General features: G+C 36.6%; 1 protein-coding gene across 9 annotated transcripts in view; it reads right to left on the reverse strand.

The window, feature by feature from the left end:
- Positions 1 to 18,638, reverse strand: part of OPA1 (OPA1 mitochondrial dynamin like GTPase) — a 99,302-nt gene continuing 80,664 nt past the window's right edge. For all 9 annotated transcript variants that reach the window (XM_005545375.3, XM_005545371.3, XM_005545373.3 and 6 more), the window contains 2 exons: positions 5,414 to 5,488; positions 1 to 2,929 (listed from right to left, as the gene is read on the reverse strand). In XM_005545375.3, coding sequence (XP_005545432.2) covers positions 5,424 to 5,488 — 65 coding nt within the window. In that variant the 3' untranslated portion in view covers positions 1 to 2,929; positions 5,414 to 5,423. The remainder of the gene's footprint in view (positions 2,930 to 5,413; positions 5,489 to 18,638) is intronic.

Here is an 18,638-nt window from a genome sequence, read left to right on the forward strand (position 1 = left end):
TGTGATTTAAATATTTTTTAATTACTCATCTACACAAATGACCTTTGATCAAGCACAGGCAAAATATAAGTTGCAATAATATCTACATGTAATGTGAAGGTTTTAAAAAAATAATACAAAGTTCATTCACAGTGCACAAGTGAAAACAAGGTAAGTTTTAAATATTTAAACAACATATAGCCATGATCATTCAAAAGGTAAGCGTATTTTAAAGCACATTTCCATACTGCTAGAGCTACAACATATACCAGCTTAGAGAACTGAGATAAAAACCATTACTTTGATCCCCTTTATTGGAAAGCAAAAATACCATATTTCTTTCCTCAGATACATACATCTAGAATAAATAAACACAAAATTATTAACTAAAGATTTTATCTTTTAAATCTATACTCTCTTATCCCACATCAAATTCCAACATGGTGAGGCTGGGAAGCACCACTCTGCCATGTTCCCTACTTATTTTTATACCGTTCATTTGCATTTGGAGGCTGAATAATTTGCAGAAAGAAGTCTGCTGGAAAAAAACTGTGGAAAATGGGAATACAATGAGAGGGCAATACAGTAACCTACTAGAAAGGCTGATCGTTCCACATGCAACTACAGCACAGTGGGTCAAACGGGGAAGCTGCAAGGACCACTTATTTCCTACTGTGCGCTGCCTAGGTACGCCGATTTTTAAAACTGAAGTCCTAGCCGAATTAATTTTGGATATCATCTATTTACGGTTGTTCAATCTTCCATACAGAGCTTTGTCCACTCCACTCTTTGCAAATTCTGACATAAAAACAAATGATTCTGTGGCTAGTTCGAATTCAACTTCTGTCTATTTAGTATCTTTTTGCTGAAATTTGAGTCATTTCGAACTTTTGAACTACCGACACAAGACACAGGGTTTACTCTGGAGACTGAATTTTACTTTCTTTCAATAACGTCTGCACTTGATAAATACCTAGCTTTCAAGGAAAAATAAAGCATGCTTAGGATGAGATCAGCTAAAAAGAAGAAAAAAACCCATGAAAGAAGCCAAATTACCGTGCGGCATGGAGAGGACGTCAGGACTCTCACGTGGGACTTTCAGTAATATTAATTGTTATCATCTATTCATATACGTTACAATACTGATCTCCTCAAAGAAACGAAGCTCTCCCTCCACCTCTTTTTAAAACTTACACAAAGGGATGTGATAACAGTAGTGACTAATATTAGCCTTTTCCTTGGGAGAAATCTGTGGAAATACAGCCGAGGGTACTTCTTTCTCTCTATAGTTGACAGAAGTAAATAAATATGGGCCTGTTTTATTCTTTAGAAATAGATGTGTAGTTGTAATTGTTATGCTTTACAACTGCAAAAATATTCATTAACATGCATTAACCTGTAAGCACTGGTTAGAGGGGTGTATCCAGTAAGGTGATCTCCTAATCTGTGTATTCAACATAACAGAGTTCTCCTCCCCTTCTATTCACTCCTGTCCCTAGACCTAAAAGAAAGAAAAAAAGTTCCTGACTATGCATCTACCAGCACATCTGTGCTGCTTCAAACTGGACCTACTTTCCTTATCAAACAGAATAAAACAAACATATACTGAATTCCCGCTTTCGGAAGTGTTTTTCCATATCCTCAACCGTGTGTACCAAGTGTTACATCTTGAGGGATCACAGCGAAGCATGCATGATGGAAAACAATAAGATGGGGAGTAGCAATGGAGCTGTTACCAAAAAGCAATTCCAAGAAAATAAGATTTAGTGAACTGTAAAAGAAAAAACATCACACAATGGACATTTTTATTAACAAAGTGAAGCCTTAGTGAAAAGGCAGCAAATGAGATAGACATTGTAAGTAAAAAAGCATTTCTTTGCTTGAATGTCCTTTAGCCAATTAAAAAATATTTATTTAAAACACATGAAAATGTTGTGAAGATAGTACTGTAATTAAATTGCAATAAATTAAACTAAATTTTTCTTTATTCAGCTAAGAGGGGGATGGTCAACATTACTTTAATTATTGAAATAATTTCTATTTAAAATAGTCTTATGAAAGAAAGCCTTTTTCTGATGTCTAGTTGAAATGTTTGATAATATTCTAAATGAAATTAGTCAATTGATTATCCTTAATCTTCCTCATCCTGTGTCATAATCCAGTGGCTCTGTCAACAGGAAAAAAACCACTATTACCAGAAAGCCTAACGTAAGTATACAACATCTAAAATAAATCAATTTCAAATGGATACAGAGAGTGAGAAAACAGCAACTGAATCAAATAGGTAAAAGCTGGTACTGACTTAGCTTCCAAGGCAAATTTCTTCGCTGGCTATGAAGGGTTGAAATTTCTTTCACTGAATGTACACTGAATTGTTACAATCCAAATTAACCTGTTTTAGGGGTTCTTCTGTTACTTATCTTTCATGTGGTGAATATAAACTGAATTATCATGGTCAGATAGTTTCTGGGAATAGAATACTACAGACACACACAATGATTTAGCAGGCTATCGTGATTTTATATACAATTGATAACTTTAAAAAAATTGCTATATAAGTTTTATTTCAAAACACCTAGCATTGTATTTCTGGAGAAGAAATTGACACTGAGTAACCTCAGTTAACGCGGTAAACTAGTGCCACCACAGATAAGACAACCAACAGAGAGCAAGTTTCTTATCTTCAAGGACTGAACCTAATGGCCACACCAAGTCTATTATTCCCATTTGTCACTTTAGTACAGCAAAGTACGATGTTAATCCATTACCACTGTTCTTCCATTCGAAAGGCAGCTGACGGTGAAAACGCCCGTACCACACATCAATTGTTTTATCCCATGACTTTATTGTATGTTTAGAAAGGTGGAACAGCAGAAGAAAAAGAGGCTGGACAAAAGATGTTGATGTTTTTGTTCTTCAGATATATGCAGAGCTGATGATGAGTATGAATCTGTAAAAATAAACCCATTTAACAAACTGAGGTCAGGGGAGACAAATGCAAAATTTCTAAACAAAGTTTATGACCGCATGATCATAACAACGTTGACGCCTACCTGCTTACGTTTGCTAGTTTTTCTAAACTTATATAGTCTATCACCTACCATAACAGTATTGGCATAATTTTTTTTATCAAACATAAATAAAAATATACTGGAATTCATTTCTTGTAGAAAAAGTTAAAAGCATATACTAAAATTAATTGGAGGAGAATCTGTGTATGGCTGTATAGCATATAAACATCTTCAGCAAATATCAGAGTAACAATTAACTAGGAATCCTATGTGTTAAAACTACACTGGAGAGAGTATTCCTTAGGGTCCTTGGTAACTTTTATAAAACGGTCAGAATGAAGCAAGGTTACCATTCTGCCAGATTTACTCTTTTAAATGCATCTGCAGAGTACAAAACAGATCATCTGTCCAGTTCACAAGATACTTTGTAAAAGTTCAGAGTCTTAAGTCACCAGGGTTGAAAAGGGTCTTAGAGACTAGACAGGTAGCAGCAACAGCAATTCTGGATGTCACACTGATCAGCTGAGCGGAGAGACACCATTATGTAAAACACTGGCTGGCTTTCAGCTTCCTCATTTTGTTAAAAAAACAGAAATACAGCTTATATTTTTAATGGGGCTTCCGGGGCTTTCATCAGTTTTTCCCTGCAAAGCACATACAGATTGGTAAACAAAACTATCATGTAAGCTCTGGTGCTGGAGATCAAGGTACTAAAGATGTTTACTTCTAATAGTAAGTATTCATGGTAACTATCATGACTAGGGTGATACTATAACACTTAATGGTTTTAAAATAAAATATTCATACACAGAAGATGTAGAAAGGATTTATGAACATGGACACTTATAAAACACAAAAATTATGTTTGCCTTGTGTTAAAGATGATTATGTATATTTCCACATATCTGTCTTAACTTTTTTTTTGAGACATAGTCTCGCTCTGTCGCCCAGGCTGGAGTGCAGTGGCGCGATTTCTGCTTACTGCAACCACTGCTTCCAGGTTCAAGTGGTTCTCCTAGCTCAGGCTCCCGAGTAGCTGGAATTACAGGCATGTGCCAGCACGCCCCGGCAATTTTTGTATATTTAGTAGAGATGGCGTTTCACCATGTTGGTCAGGCTGGTCTCCAACTCCTGACCTCAAGTGATCCACCCGCCTTGGTCTCCCTAAGTGCTGGGAGTGAGCCACCGCACTGGCCTGTCTTAACTTACTAAAGAAACAAATGAAACAATGTAACAAAGCTTTATTTTCAAGTTTTCTACGCTTTGTTTCTCTCCTTCATTGCTGGCGTACTGTTCCCAATGATGTACCATGTGAGTTGTGCTTCCCTTTCCACCTGCTTTCTCAAATACATTTTCCTGACAGTAAAGTAGGTTGTTTGGTTTAAGAGCCGTTTCTGAACTGACCTGAACCGAGTGTAGCTAGGGAGGGAAGCTTGCACATTTCTACTCCTTCCAGCTCTGAGCCTGCTGCAGGCTGTCTGTAGGGTAAGGCTCACAGACAAAAGTGACAAAATATATGAAGTGATAATGACTTAACTACAGCATTTTTCTTTTCTCAACTCCTTTTATAAAAGCAAATGCCAGCCTGGACAGCAGGGAGAAACCCCATCTCTACAAAAAATTACAGAAATTAGCTGGGCATGGTGGCATGAGCCTGTGGCCCCAGTGTCTTGAGAGGCTGATGTGGGAGGATTGCTTGAGCCCAGGAGGTTGAGGCTGCAGTGAACTGCGATTGCACCACTGTACTCCAGCCTGGGTGACAGAGCGAGGGCTCACCTCATGCAAGTGACTTACTGTTTACAATTTTTCAGCAACAATTAATTGATTATGCTACTAAGGAAAAGTCCTTAAATATGCATTTTATTAGGAACATGCCTCTAATGCCAGAAAACAGAATCAGACAAGAAAGTAAATTCATTGAGAGGAGTACTAAATTCTAAGGCTATATAAATTAAGTAGGAAAAACACTTATCTAAATGTTTTTAAACAAAAGAGATAAAGATTAAGAACAATTATTACAATTTTAAGTCAAACAGAAAACTTTGTAAGTTAAATACTTAACATACACATGATTATTGACAGACTATAAGCAATGAGGAATAAAGTAATGTCAACTACAGCTCAATTCTTTACACCTAGAAAATGAGTCACCTGCATATTATACAATATCTTAGCTCTCTGTTCACCTTTGTTCTATTCAAAATGAGTTCTAGAGGATATTTTTAGTTCAGCCAGAAGGCAATCAAGTTATTCAAAGGAACATTACACAAATGAATTTCGGAAGCTAGTTTCAGAGATTGATGCCACTGAAATTACAGCATAAGTAACAACCAGGATGTAAGTGAAGCAGAAGGATAAACTATTAAGAAAAGTATAATTTTGTATTTAGTCATCACCAATACAGTTATAGAATTTTTACTCACTTAATATAATTTATTTCTCCTGATGAAGAGCTTCAATGAAAGCATCAAGTTTTTCTTGAATTTCTCTAACTTTCTCTGTGGGGATAAAAATAAATTAAAGAAAAACACTTATTTTTCAAAGTAATTATTTACTAAATGGTTGGTATACTTAACTATTTGGGGAAAAAAGGAAAAATGAGTCTCAACATACCACCTTTTATCCAAATAAAGTCCAGATGGATTATAGCAGTAGGTCTCAGACATATTTTGGAAGTGGGAGGAGAGACAGACTGACCCCTTTGAGGATCTAAAAACTGTGAACTCTTAACATGGAAAACAGCATGTATTAAGTACATGTACAATTATGTAGAGAATTTTAAGGAATTCTCAGATTCTCTGGAGCCCAATCAAGAACCCACAGTTAGAAATGTCTGGGTCACAGGAAAATATACAACAATGACACCATTTTAAAAAATTAAAAGAAAGCAGAGGTGGCCTTAGACTGGGAAATGACTTAAGTATAAAGTAATGAGTTACAAAGGAAAAGATCCATCAATATGGCCACATTGAAATGTATACTTTTATTTATATGTCCTAAATTAAAAGACAAGGGAAACTGTGGGAGACGCTTGCAATAAATACGAGAAGTGCAATGATTCTGTAAAAACACATACAAAAAAGTACTTTGCCAGCTATAAATAAGAAAAGTTTATCTCTCTCTGAAATGTAGATTTCCTCCACAAGTCAACTGTTCACAGTACATGCCAAATCCCCTATTAAAAGTGGAAAAGTCATGATCTATACTACTTCATTGCTAACTTAGTCATACACCTCCTATTTTATTTTATATTTTGAGATGGGGGTCCTACTCTGTCGCCCAGGTTGGAGTGCAGTGGCGCTAACAGGGCTTACTGCAGCCTCAACCTCCTGGGCTCAAGTGATTCTCCCGCCTAGGCCTCGCCTGTAGCTAAGACTACAGGCAGGTGTCACCACGCCTGGCTAGGTTTTTATTTTTAATTTTTTTGTAGAGACAGGGTCTCACTTTGTTGCTCAGGCTGGTCCTGAACTCCTGGGCTCAAGTGATCCTCCTGCCTCAGCCTCCCAAAGTCCTGGGATTACAGGTGTGAGCCACTGTGCCTGGCTTCTATTTTAAAATGTAGGTTATAGTAAGCATGATAAATATTTTTGTCCTTTTAATGTAATTTAACATATTAGTGGAAAGTATCAATTAAGGTGGGTTGGCTGGTTCAAAGTGAGTGACCTAGAGGCAAAACTGGCAAGCATTCTACTTTATGCAGGAAAACCATGTAAAATGCATTTAATATTTGACATTTATATCTTTTATATTTAAAAGTAAACAATCTGCAATTGAAGATATAAGTATTCCTTTTTACCAGCGAGGCAGCATTAGTGATGAGTACCCAAGAAAATGAAGAATTGTCTTTTAATGAATTCTTATTAGCACTGCAGGAACTCAGAAAAGCCTACCATGGTTGGATATAAAGAATGTAACATTTTCATATTCTTTTACCAGTAATTTATTCTTTCCATATTATTTTTCCAGTAATTTAAAACTGGTAGGTCTTGCTATGTTGCCCAGGCTAGACTCAGCCTCCTGGGCTCAATGGATCCTGCTGTCTCGGCCTCCTGCGTAGCTGAGACTACAGGTGAGTGCCACTACGCCTGGCTGCAGCACTGCTCATTCTAGGTATTCGATTCAGGCTGATATAAAACCTGTGGGGGGAGGGGAAGGGAAAGTCCAATGGTTTTACTCAAACTATGTATTGAGAAGATATGATAATAGCTATTATGAAGGCAGCATTAACTCCTTATATATAAAATTAAACTAGAAAAACTTAAAAAAATTCCTAACCTATCTCTTAGAAGTTGAGTCTCAATTTTCTGGTGGGCTCACTTCCATTTGTTAAACAGCAGACAAACCAGTAAACTTTCTTGCTTTCCCAAAATAAGGCCACATTCTTAGTTTTAAAATTAATTCATTTAGTTGCTTAGAAACAGCTTAACCTATTTTTTTTTTTTCAGTGAATGTAAGAAAGTTTCATATCAGTTCATCAGTGGAAGGATTTTTAAAAAGTGGGGGGGTTAGGAGAAAGACATTTTCTAAATTGTTACCTAGAATTCTGGAAATGAATGTGGTCTTTTAAAAAAAAAATCATCTAACTTAAATCACACAACACATGGGAATCTCAAACAGGTGCTTCTCTCCACATTTCACTGAGAAATATTTCTACTTGGGAATGCTGTACTGTATGAAGAGAAGTCCAACTCCATTTGATACATGATTTGAGAACAACAGGGCAGTGCACGGCCAGGTCTACCCATCCTTTTGCGCCACTGGTGACCCCCATCCTAAGCTGGATGGACTACTGCAGGGAGGCGGCACAGCAGCCTTACCCTCTACAAGAGACTATTCAGAGCAAGATCCAATTGGATCGAAAGATACTCAGAGCCACTCTGATGCGAGTGTCTCACTCTGTAAGGTCTAAATGAAAATCAGATTTTTCTAAAATTAACAGGTAAGCAGTTTTTTTTCCTAAATGAAAGCAAAAAGACTATTTAATGTACTTTAATATGAAAACCACAAAATGAAAAAATGCCAAATTTCCCTTAAATATTTACGATTAGAATATCAGGACACAGTACTACCATGCCTTGAAACCTCAGGAATGACAAAGGACACTTAACTAAGTTACCAGGCAGTACCGGGGGCAGGAGGTGTGAACGGGGGGCGGGGGGAGGGGGGGAGAGACTGGAGGTGAGTGTTAAAAGAGCAATTATGATCAATGTATCCTTTAAACATTAACTGAAAAACATTTTTTTCTTTGTTCTTTCACTTTCACAATGCACTTGGATATGAGGACACACATGATATCCTACTTTTGAGAAGCATTCCCGGCTTACTCTCTCATTCTAAGGCTATGATGTATCTACTATGTATTTCCAAATTTTGCATTTCATTTGGTTCTCATACAACCTTGCAGGTATCATTACTAAATATGAGGACATTAAAGCCTGGAGAGTTAGCCTTGTCTACACTTCTCTGATTAAGAAACACACACTACATCTGCTACCATGTTTGTTTGACACAGAGTCTTGCACTGTCACCCAGGAGTGATGCAAACACAGCTCACTACAGCCTTGACCTCCTAGGCTCAAGTGATTCTCCTGTCTCAGTCTCCCAAGTAGTTGAGACCACAGGCATGTAGCACCACACCTGGCTAATTTTCTAATTTTTTTTTTTGTCAAGATGGGGGTCTCACTATGTTGCCCAGGCTGGTCTCGAAGTCTGGGCCTCAAGCAATCCTCCCCACTCGGCTTCACAAACTGCTGGAATTACAGGGTGTGAGCTACTATACCCAGTCTATTACCATATGTTAACTCATAATAACAAAGCAAAGCTCATAGCGACAAAGCAAATGCTGTTATTTTAAGTCTATTTGGTCTTTAAGTATTACCTTTGACTTAAAATAAGACATATTTCAGGGAGAATCACTTGAACCCCGGAGGCGTAGGTTGCAGTGAGCCGAGATCGCACCACTGCACTCCAGCCTGGTGACACAGCGAGACTCCGTCTCAAAAAAAACAACAACAACAGGCATTTCAATAAAAATCAGGGAACAAAATAGTTCCTGACACCTCCTAAGTAGTCTATGCCTAAGGATGACCAAACAGTACATAATATGCTATCATATTTGATGAAAATTGTGCCCTCTTGAGGAGACTAAATCCATACACATTTGGAGAAGCCCTTGGAGAACAATACAAGATGGGATCACAACTGCTCAGCGCCTTCCATGTCCAGAACAAGGCCCGATCACTGCATATGCTCAATCAATGATAAATGAAGTTGCCCAAAATCTGGCACAGAACATAAGGGCTGTAGTTTTCAAAGGGAAAAACGAACTTAGCTGGCTTCATGAATATACACTAGTGATCGAGCGGGAGGAAGACAGGATCAGAAGAGCTACAGCAAGCCTGGGAATGGGAGGCAAGACACACATAGATAATGAAGGTCAAGGAAAGCTGGTGGCCCCCACCTGAACCAGACAAGCAACATAGAACAGGATACCCAGGTCCAACGACACAAGTGGGAAAAAAATCCCTTCACCTGAATGGTTGCATCTTATTATCAAGGCTGAAAGATGCCGACTATGTATACATACTCACTTGAAGCTTTAGAAACTACATTCTGATTTCTTGCTTTCCAAGAAAGCTCTATTACAAATAATAAGCAGAATTATTTCTCATAAATTCATTCATTTTAAATTTTGACATAAGTTTCCAAGAATGTCTGTACACTAACTGTGCCATCTGGCTGCACAGAAAGCCAAGTTATCCATAAACAATGAAGTTGAATGTTGCCAACAAAAACTTCCTACTTTCCGATCCTTCAAATTAATGCTTCAATATCACAGTGTGTTCAAATTTCAAAAATATTATTGTAACTATTTCACCATTAGAAATTGCTTTCTCTCAGAAATAGGTGTATGGATCAGCATGAGTAATTATAAAGCAAACTCGTATTTCCATTAAATATTTGAATTAAATATTCACAAATAAAGAATAAAATTTGTGATTTACTTGGTAAATTAAACCAACTCAGGAAGGGATTAACAAACTGCTATTTCTGTTATACCGAAATAGCTATTTCTACGTGTAGTGAATACTGAGTCTACTTTGCATTTATCCAATGTTTACTTAAAAGATGAGCTATTTCAAACATCAATTCACTGTGCTTCTTGATTGAGTCATGAATATTCCCATAATCCCCAACTCATAAACCATCTCAGTGAATGAAGTTCCTTCTCTTTTTTCTTCTCTTCAGATGACTTGACGCCCATTCATGTTTTGGGTCTCTTTATCTCAACATGAAATGATACTGCTACTCTCATTTTCTTTTTGGGTCTTCTGATACTTGCTCTAAAGTCTCAAATATAGACTAATCTGTAATTAGGTTTTGAATACACTGTGAATACCAAAAGGCCAAACCCGGGAGAAGGTTCACTTCAGTGGTTAATAACAGTTTAGAACAGGAACAAAGAACCACACACAAAACACTAACACATGCCCTGAAATAAACCTTTTAAAACTTTTGATGTTTTTAAAGAAAGCAAGCTGCCAACTTACTAATGCAGTGTACTTTAAGCAAACCACACACCCAAAGATCCAAATGTACCTTAATAGAACTGTTTTATAACATGCTGCATAAGCACTTTGTGTTAAGCTTTAAGACACCCTCTAAGTGAGATTCTACTGTAAAAAGCTATTCACTATAGTACTGAAAAGTAAAGGAACACTTTTTATTATGTAATATATATTGTTCATGAAAAGGTTTGCTTTTTATTCAACAACTACACTATTAACTTGCCCTTTAGAAGTTCAGTATTTAAGTGAATCTAGGGTGTGGGGGAAACAAGAAAAGGAAAAAAAGGTGAACAAGAGACTACACTCAAGATTCTCAAAACTACAGTTAAATTCTTAGATTTAGCACAAGAAAAAATGTGCGTCTTTTACAGTTGATGAAAGGTTGAACCAAAGAGATAGACAAAGGTATATGACTAAATCTAGCTCTTCTGAATCTTAGTTCTGTAGATTTTTTCCTTAAAATAAGCATGATTATTTTTAAACACTCAATGAAGACAAACTGAATACTCCCGCATGTTACAGAAGGAGGCATCATTCACATGTCCAGGAAAACCGTTAAGGACTGGTACAGTACTTTGAAAGCTGAGGTTCCCAGATTTCTGGGGCCTGTAAAGGCTGGGTGAGTTCCATTACTTCAAAAACTCAAAATGGAAATCTTCATTTGGACTAGAAGCACATCCCCTCTCCTAACAACTACTTCCTTATACTGATTAGGAACTCTAGCTGGTGGTTGTATTTCTAATGCGAAGAATGTTAACTGCACTGTTGTAGACAAAATCTTCTGTAACATGGACTTCATGGAATTAATAATGAAAGAAACATTCGATGAAAAAAAATTTTAAGGCTCCCTAGTCTAACATCTTTAATAATCTATGGGGCAGTTATTTTATATGATTTTTATAAAGCAGAGTGTATCATTTAAAATATATGACAATGTGGTATTTGCCATTAACTTTATAACTGGGTAAGCCACAGTCCTAGCTTTATCTATAAAATGAAGCAATTTGTCCATGAGAATTCAAAGTCCACACTAATTTAAAACTTATGATTAAAATGTATTGTTCTAATTCATTATATAACTGCATCTTTAAAATTCTTTTTGTTTATTCCTTAGTATCTTTTTATTTATTTGATATTAACCCTCTAGTAAAATATGTAACCACAAATTGCCATATCATTCTCACGGGGCTTCATAATTCATTTTGGAAAGATCATTTTTATAACGTATTTTTTCTAAGCATTAATGTGGAGAACAGCAAGGACTGCTTGTATAAATTCTCTACTTACCAAAAAGTCTGTTATTTAAAATCACTCGGCCCAGCATAGCACTGCTTGCTATGTAATAGATGTCCATGAATATTTATGCATTCATAGTTGAGTAGTCTGACTTAAACAATACTTAATCATTAAAGGTGATTATTAAAGATTTGCTATTTTGTGACCCCCATAAAGTATAATTTAGAAAGAAAGTAGCCTTTGGAAAGTCTGTGAGGTATATTACAGCATGCTGAATATATGAAAAGCTCCATAGCAATTTGTTGATAAATTCAGCTCTTTTTTTTTTTTTTTGAGATGGAGTCTTGCTCTGTTGCCCAGGCTGGAGTGCAGTGGCATGATCTCGGCTCACTGCAACCTCTGCCTCCCGGGTACAAACAATCCTTCTGCCTCAGCCTCCCGAGTAGCTGGGACTACAAGCATGTGTCACCACGCCTGGCTAATTTTTTTGTATTTTTAGTAGTGACGGGGTTTCACCATATTGGCCAGGCTGGTCTTAAACTCTTGACCTCATGATCCACCCGCCTCGGCCTCCCAAAGTGCTGGGATTACAGGCGTGAGCCACCGTGCCTGGTCAGATAAATTCAGCTTTTAAAAAAATAAACTCTTATAACACAAGCATTTCTACCAGGCTCCCTTTGGCTAGTACAATTAAAACCTCTTCAAATATTTTCTATGTATTTTAGGCCTATTCCCCAAAAGGTTTCAGTATGAACATGAATTAGCCTTATACTTAGGCTTTTATCCTTGTTAGACCACTCAACTTTCTTAAGTGGATGGCAATCCTAATTTCAGCTCAGTTATAATGATTATGGCTCCGACTTAACTAATAAAAAAAGTAGTACTTGGCTGGGCACAGTGGCTCACGCCTGTAATCCCAGCACTTTGGAAGGCTGAGGCGGGCAGATCACATGAGCTCAGGAGTTCGAGACCAGCCTGGCCAACATGGCGAAACCCCATCTCTACTAAAAATACAAAAATTAGCTGGGTGTGATGGTGGGCGCCTGTAATCCCAGCTACTTGGGAGGCTGAGGCAGGAAAATCACCTGAATCCAGGAGGTGGAGGTTACAGTGAGCCAAGATCACACCACTGCACTCCAGCCTGGGTGACAGAGTGAGATGTCTCAAAAAAAAAAAAAAAAAAAAGGTAGTACCATTCCAGGTGCTTGTCAATGTCAGTAAGTGTAAAATCTTGAACTTCTGGCTACCTGATACTTATTAAAGGATCAGCTGCAAAAACAAATAATATTTATGGGAGACCGTATGGAGGATGTAAGTTCATCTATTTCTCTGGATACTAGGTATTTTATCCTTAGATAAGCCAAACCAAATAGCTATATGTTTGGACAGCATCATTTTTTCCCTAGAACTGCGTATGTTAGCCTGCGTGAGAAACATTACAATAAAGGGCCCCAGGATATTGCTGATTATACGTAGCCATTAGATTCATTATTATATCATCTAACTCAGGGTCCACTTTAAGGGAAATTTCTCTCAGCTGTGTGTACCAAGAAGACCTATGCTTCTCCTAAGCAACTGCTGTGTTGCTGTCTGATGGCCACCACGAATGATGTAATGACCTCTGCTTTCCATTTTGTATCTGCCAGCCACCAGGAAACTGAGGGCTACATTTGCATCTTCCCTCTAGCAGAGTACTGGCATACTTCAGAGATACGCAAGTTTGGTTCTAGACTACCACACTAAAGCGTGTATCACAATAAAGAGAGTCGCATAAGGTGTTTTGGTTTTCCAGTGCATTTAAGTTACGTTTACAGCATACTGTAATATATTAAGTGTGTAATAGCATTATGTCTAAAAAGACAATGTACGTACCTTATTTAAAAATACTTTATTGCTAACAAATGCTAAGGATCATCTGAGCTTTCAGTGAGTCATAATCTTTTTGCTGGTGGAGGGTCTGACCCTGATGACTGATCAGGGTGGTGGTTATTGCAGGTTAGGGTGGCTATGGCAATTTCTTAAAATAAGATAACAATTGTAGTTTGCTGCACTGACTGATTCTTCCTTTCATGAAAGATTTCATAGTAGCATGTGATACTGTCTGATAGCATTTTACCCACAATAGGTAATTTTGGATAAATTTTACCCAAATTTTTCTTCTTTAAAAATTGGGAGATAATCTTCTCAAACCCTGCAGCTGCTTTATCTAGTAAGTTTATGTAATATTCTAAATCCTTTACTGCCATTTCAACAATGTTCACAGCATCTTCACCAGGAACAGATTCCATCTCAAAAAACACTTTCTTCAAACTGAGACTGCCAAAAAAAAAAAAAAAAAAAGAAAGAAAGAAGAAAACACTTTCTTTGCTTGTCCATAAAAAGCAACTTTTCATCTGTTCAAGTTTTATCATATTACAAGAGAACTAATTCTAGTTCTATTGCTGTCTCTACCATATCTGCAGTTACTTTCTCCTCTTAAGTCTCAAACTCTTCAAAGTCATCCATGAGAGTTGGAATCAACTTCTTCCAAACTGTTAATGGTGACATTTTGACCTCCACCCATGAATCCTGAATGGTCTTAACAGCATCTAAAATGGTGAGTCCTTTCCAGAAGCTTTTCCTTTTTTTTTCCTAAATCCATCAGAGGTATCACTATCTATGGCAGCTAGGGCCTTAAGAAATGTATTTTTAAAATAATAAGACTTCAAGGTGTAAAGTGTTCCTTGATCCATGGGCTGCAGAATGGATGTTGTGCTAGCAGGCACAAAAACATTAATCTCCTTGTACATCTCCCTTAGAACCCTTGCTTGACCAGATGCATTGTCAATGAGCAGTAATATTTTGAAAGAAAACTTTTCTGAGCAGGTCTCAAGAGTTATAATATTCAGTAAACCATGCTGTAAACAGATGTGCTGTCATCCAGGCTTTTTGTTCCACTTTTAGAAAGCAAGCAGGGTAGACTTAGCATAATCCTTAAGGGCCCTAGTATTTTCAGAATGGTAAATTCTTTGGGTTGGCTTCAACTTAAAGTCACCTGCTGCATTAGCACCCAATGGGAGGCACAGTCTCTCCTTTGAAGCCTTGAAGCCTGGCACTGACTTCTCTCTAGCTATTAAACTACTAGATGGCATCTTCTTCCAGTAGACGGCTATTTCATCTGCATCAAGAATCTGCTGTTTAGCATAACCACCTTCATCAATTATTTCAGTTAGATCTTCTTGATAACTTGCTGCAGCTGCTACCTCAGCACCTTGTACTTTTATGTTGCAGAAATGGCTTTTTTCCTCTTAAACCTTACGAATCAACCTTTGCTGGCTTCAGATTTGATTCTGCAGCTTCCCACCTCTCTCAGCTTTCAGAGAATCGAACAGAGTTAGGGACCTGTTCTGGATTAGGTTTTAGCTTACGGGAATGTTATGGCTGGTTTGATCTTCTATCCAGACCAGTAAAACTTTCTGCAAAAAGGCTGTTCTGCTCTATCATTTGTGTGTTCACTGGAATAACACTTTTAATTTCCTTCAATAACTTTTCTTTTGCATTCACAGTTTGGCTAATGGCCCGTTTTGGCTTTCAACAAGCCTCCTTTACTAAGCTTAATCATTTCTAGCTTTTGATTTAAAGTGAGATATGGCACTCTTTCTTTCAGTTGAACATGTAGAGGCCATTGCAGGGTTACTAGCTGGCCAAATTTCAATACTGTTGTGTCCTAGGGAATAGGGAGGCCCTGAAGAGGAGGAGAGAGACAGGGAATGTCTAGTTGGTGGAACAGCCAGAATACACATATGTACTGATTAAGTTCACTGACTAATATGGGCACAGTTAGTTAGTGGTACCCAAAACAGCTACAATACAAACATCAAAGATCACTGATGATAGATCACCATGACAGATAGAATAATGATGGAAAAACTCGAAATATTGCAAGAATTATAAAAATGTGACAGCGACATGAGGTAAGCACATGCTGTTGGGAAAATAGTGCCAACAGGCTTGTTCAATACAGGGTTGCCACAAAACTTCTATTGTTAAAAATGCAGTAACTGTGAAGTGCAATAAAGTGACATGCAACAAAATGAGGTCTGCCTGTATGTAGAACCCTTGAGCATGCATTTTGAGGGGGCACCAATTCTATCTTATATTTTACTTTATTTCACTTGCCTGGATTTTCCTTTTCCTTCAACTCAAAGTTTTCACTTAAGTAGTTTTATCTTTTGCATAGGATATATGTAAGTTGCCTCAAATTCCTTTTGGATAATTAATAAGCGAACAAGCTAGTCTGTAGAAGATATATTATTAGCCAGCTGATTCAAATAATACAACACAATATTCTAAAAGTGGTCATTTTATACTGGTAATAGTTTTTAAATCAGTAATTTAAGAACATTCTGCAGGGCCACGGAGGGACAATATTTGTTACATAAAACCTTGCATAAATAATTTCTGCATGGGAGAAAAAGTAAATTATTTTTATTTCTGCTGAATTCTTAGCAAACCCAATGATATCAATATCTATTCCTATAATGCTTATTTTCAGCAACAGAAGTAAAAGCATAAATGTTTATGGGATTTATGATCATCTTTTTAAATGTAAAAAATGAATAGATTTTACCATAAGATTACAATGATTTACTCTGAAATATTTCACTTTTGTATCCAATACATAAGATGCTCCACACTTAAATTATGACAAAAAACTTAAAAAGTTATTTTATATGTTAACTCATTGATACATTGCTTTTTCTCAAAAAAAGTTCCATTATTTCAAAATGAATACATTCATTTTGCTCCCTGATAAAAATTTAAATGTCTATAATACATTTAAAAAAATATTATTTAGGCATTATTAATTGGGAAGACTAAAAAAGATCAGTAAAATACTCTTAGTCAATTAAAAATGCTTTAAAAAATTCATCTTGTTTTTCTTTTTCTCTTCTTTCTAAAATTATATTTTTCCCTGAATTTACTTAGGAGGAAAGCAGAAATGTTCTAAGAAAAGGAAAACCACCCAGGCAGCCCTTAAAGAGATAGGCATCATTTATCACCTGCAAAGACAGATTTATAAGAGGGCCCCTTCTGTTCCTTTAAGACTGCAAAACAGATGGGAAGTGAATGGACAGTCAATGGGACAAGAAAACACATGGGAGGTGCTGCTGTATGCATGTTCCCAGCATAAGAAAGAGGTCAAGATTGTAACTGCATGACTGGGTCCTGGAAAGGGTCTTTCTTCAAGCTGTTACAAAGACAAACGCTGTTCCTCATCCTGCTGTCAAACTGTTATAAATATTGGTTTGTCAAAAGACCTTCAGTGCTGAAGCTTTAAAAAGGAGGCAAAACAGACGAATGAATCATGAGAATGATTCTTAAACAGTCAGTTCATCACTGTAATTTTAAAAGTAAAAGAAAGTATAAGATCAGAGAATGTAATCCTGCTTTACAAACCAAACTACAAATTTATTATAAAATGAAATTAAAAATTGTAGGTTTTAATAAAATTATGAATTAGGTGAGGTGAAAGCAAAAGTAAAATAAAAGTTCCATCTCTTAAAAAAATAGTGTATTAGGATAAAGTATTATGAAACTTAGCACAAGAAGAACAGGTATTCATGTTAGGCTGATTTCAGAAGTTCTTGGTTTATCACTGAATTTATTTTACAGAGGTGCTGTTTATCACAACCGAGTGAGAATCAGGCTCAGAAAAATAAAAATAATTTCTAAACTAATTTCACTTATTAAATTAAATTAGAAAATCACCTTTAAGTCACAATTTCTTTTCTATTGAAAAGAACAATCACAAAATTCAACTGGCACTGAGTATACATAGATTTATAAACTGAGAATTATCTTTTTTGAGGAATGAAAACATTATGTACCTCTTTAGGAGGCAAATTCATTGTTATAGATCCTTAACACATATTAAAAATCACATAAAAAAAGAAGCCAAATTACACGAACTTGGTTGTCTATGGTTAACACAAACACAAACCCAAAGACAAATGATGAACAGAATACCTAAACAATTCTAAAAAAAGTCCTATCTGTAACACATATGATTAGCCCCAGCTTTGCCATAAATATTTATGTAATTGGCTTAACCATTTACGTCAATGAATGTTAATTTCTCTATCTGAACAATGGGCATATAATGCCTTACAAGCCTCATATGACTTTACAAGACACACATGGACAAGCAGAAGTTTTGTAAACTGCAAAGCACTATATAAATGTGAGGGCCAGATCCTAGAGTTTCAAGTAGGATATGGACTCCAAAGTACCAAATGATGCAGTTACAAGGAAGTATTTTCTTTCTTTCTTTTTTTTTTTTTTTTAAAGTTTTGAAATCTTTTTTTTTTTCCCTTTATTTCTTCTTAAAAAACAAAAACAAAAACAAAAGCGGGATCTATGTGCAGAATGTGTAGGTTTGTTACACAGGTATATGTGTGCCATGATGGTTTGCTGCACTTAAGTTCTCTAAGTTCCCTCCCCTGACCCCCCATGCCCCAACACACCCTGGTGTATGTTGTTCCCCTCTCTGTGTCCATGTGTTCTCAATGTTCAATTCCCATGTATGAGTGAGAACACGTGGTGTTTGGTTTTCTGTACATGGAAGTATTTTCTAGTCCTGAATGCATGCCTGGGGCATTATTTTCTCTTAAATTTTCAGTAATCTTGGGAAAAACATAGTTTCAGTAGAAGTGAGACTCAAAGAGCTAACCTTTGTAATAGAGATTAGAGTTCACAGTAGCTACTAGACTGCACGGAAGGTTCAACCCATTAGTTTTAAGATGAGAATGACTTGAGCATCTTTGAAGAAAGAAAGGAGATATAATGAATACACAAGCACATA

The sequence above is a fragment of the Macaca fascicularis genome, chromosome 2, assembly GCF_037993035.2.
Source record: "Macaca fascicularis isolate 582-1 chromosome 2, T2T-MFA8v1.1".
NCBI lineage: Eukaryota > Metazoa > Chordata > Mammalia > Primates > Cercopithecidae > Macaca > Macaca fascicularis.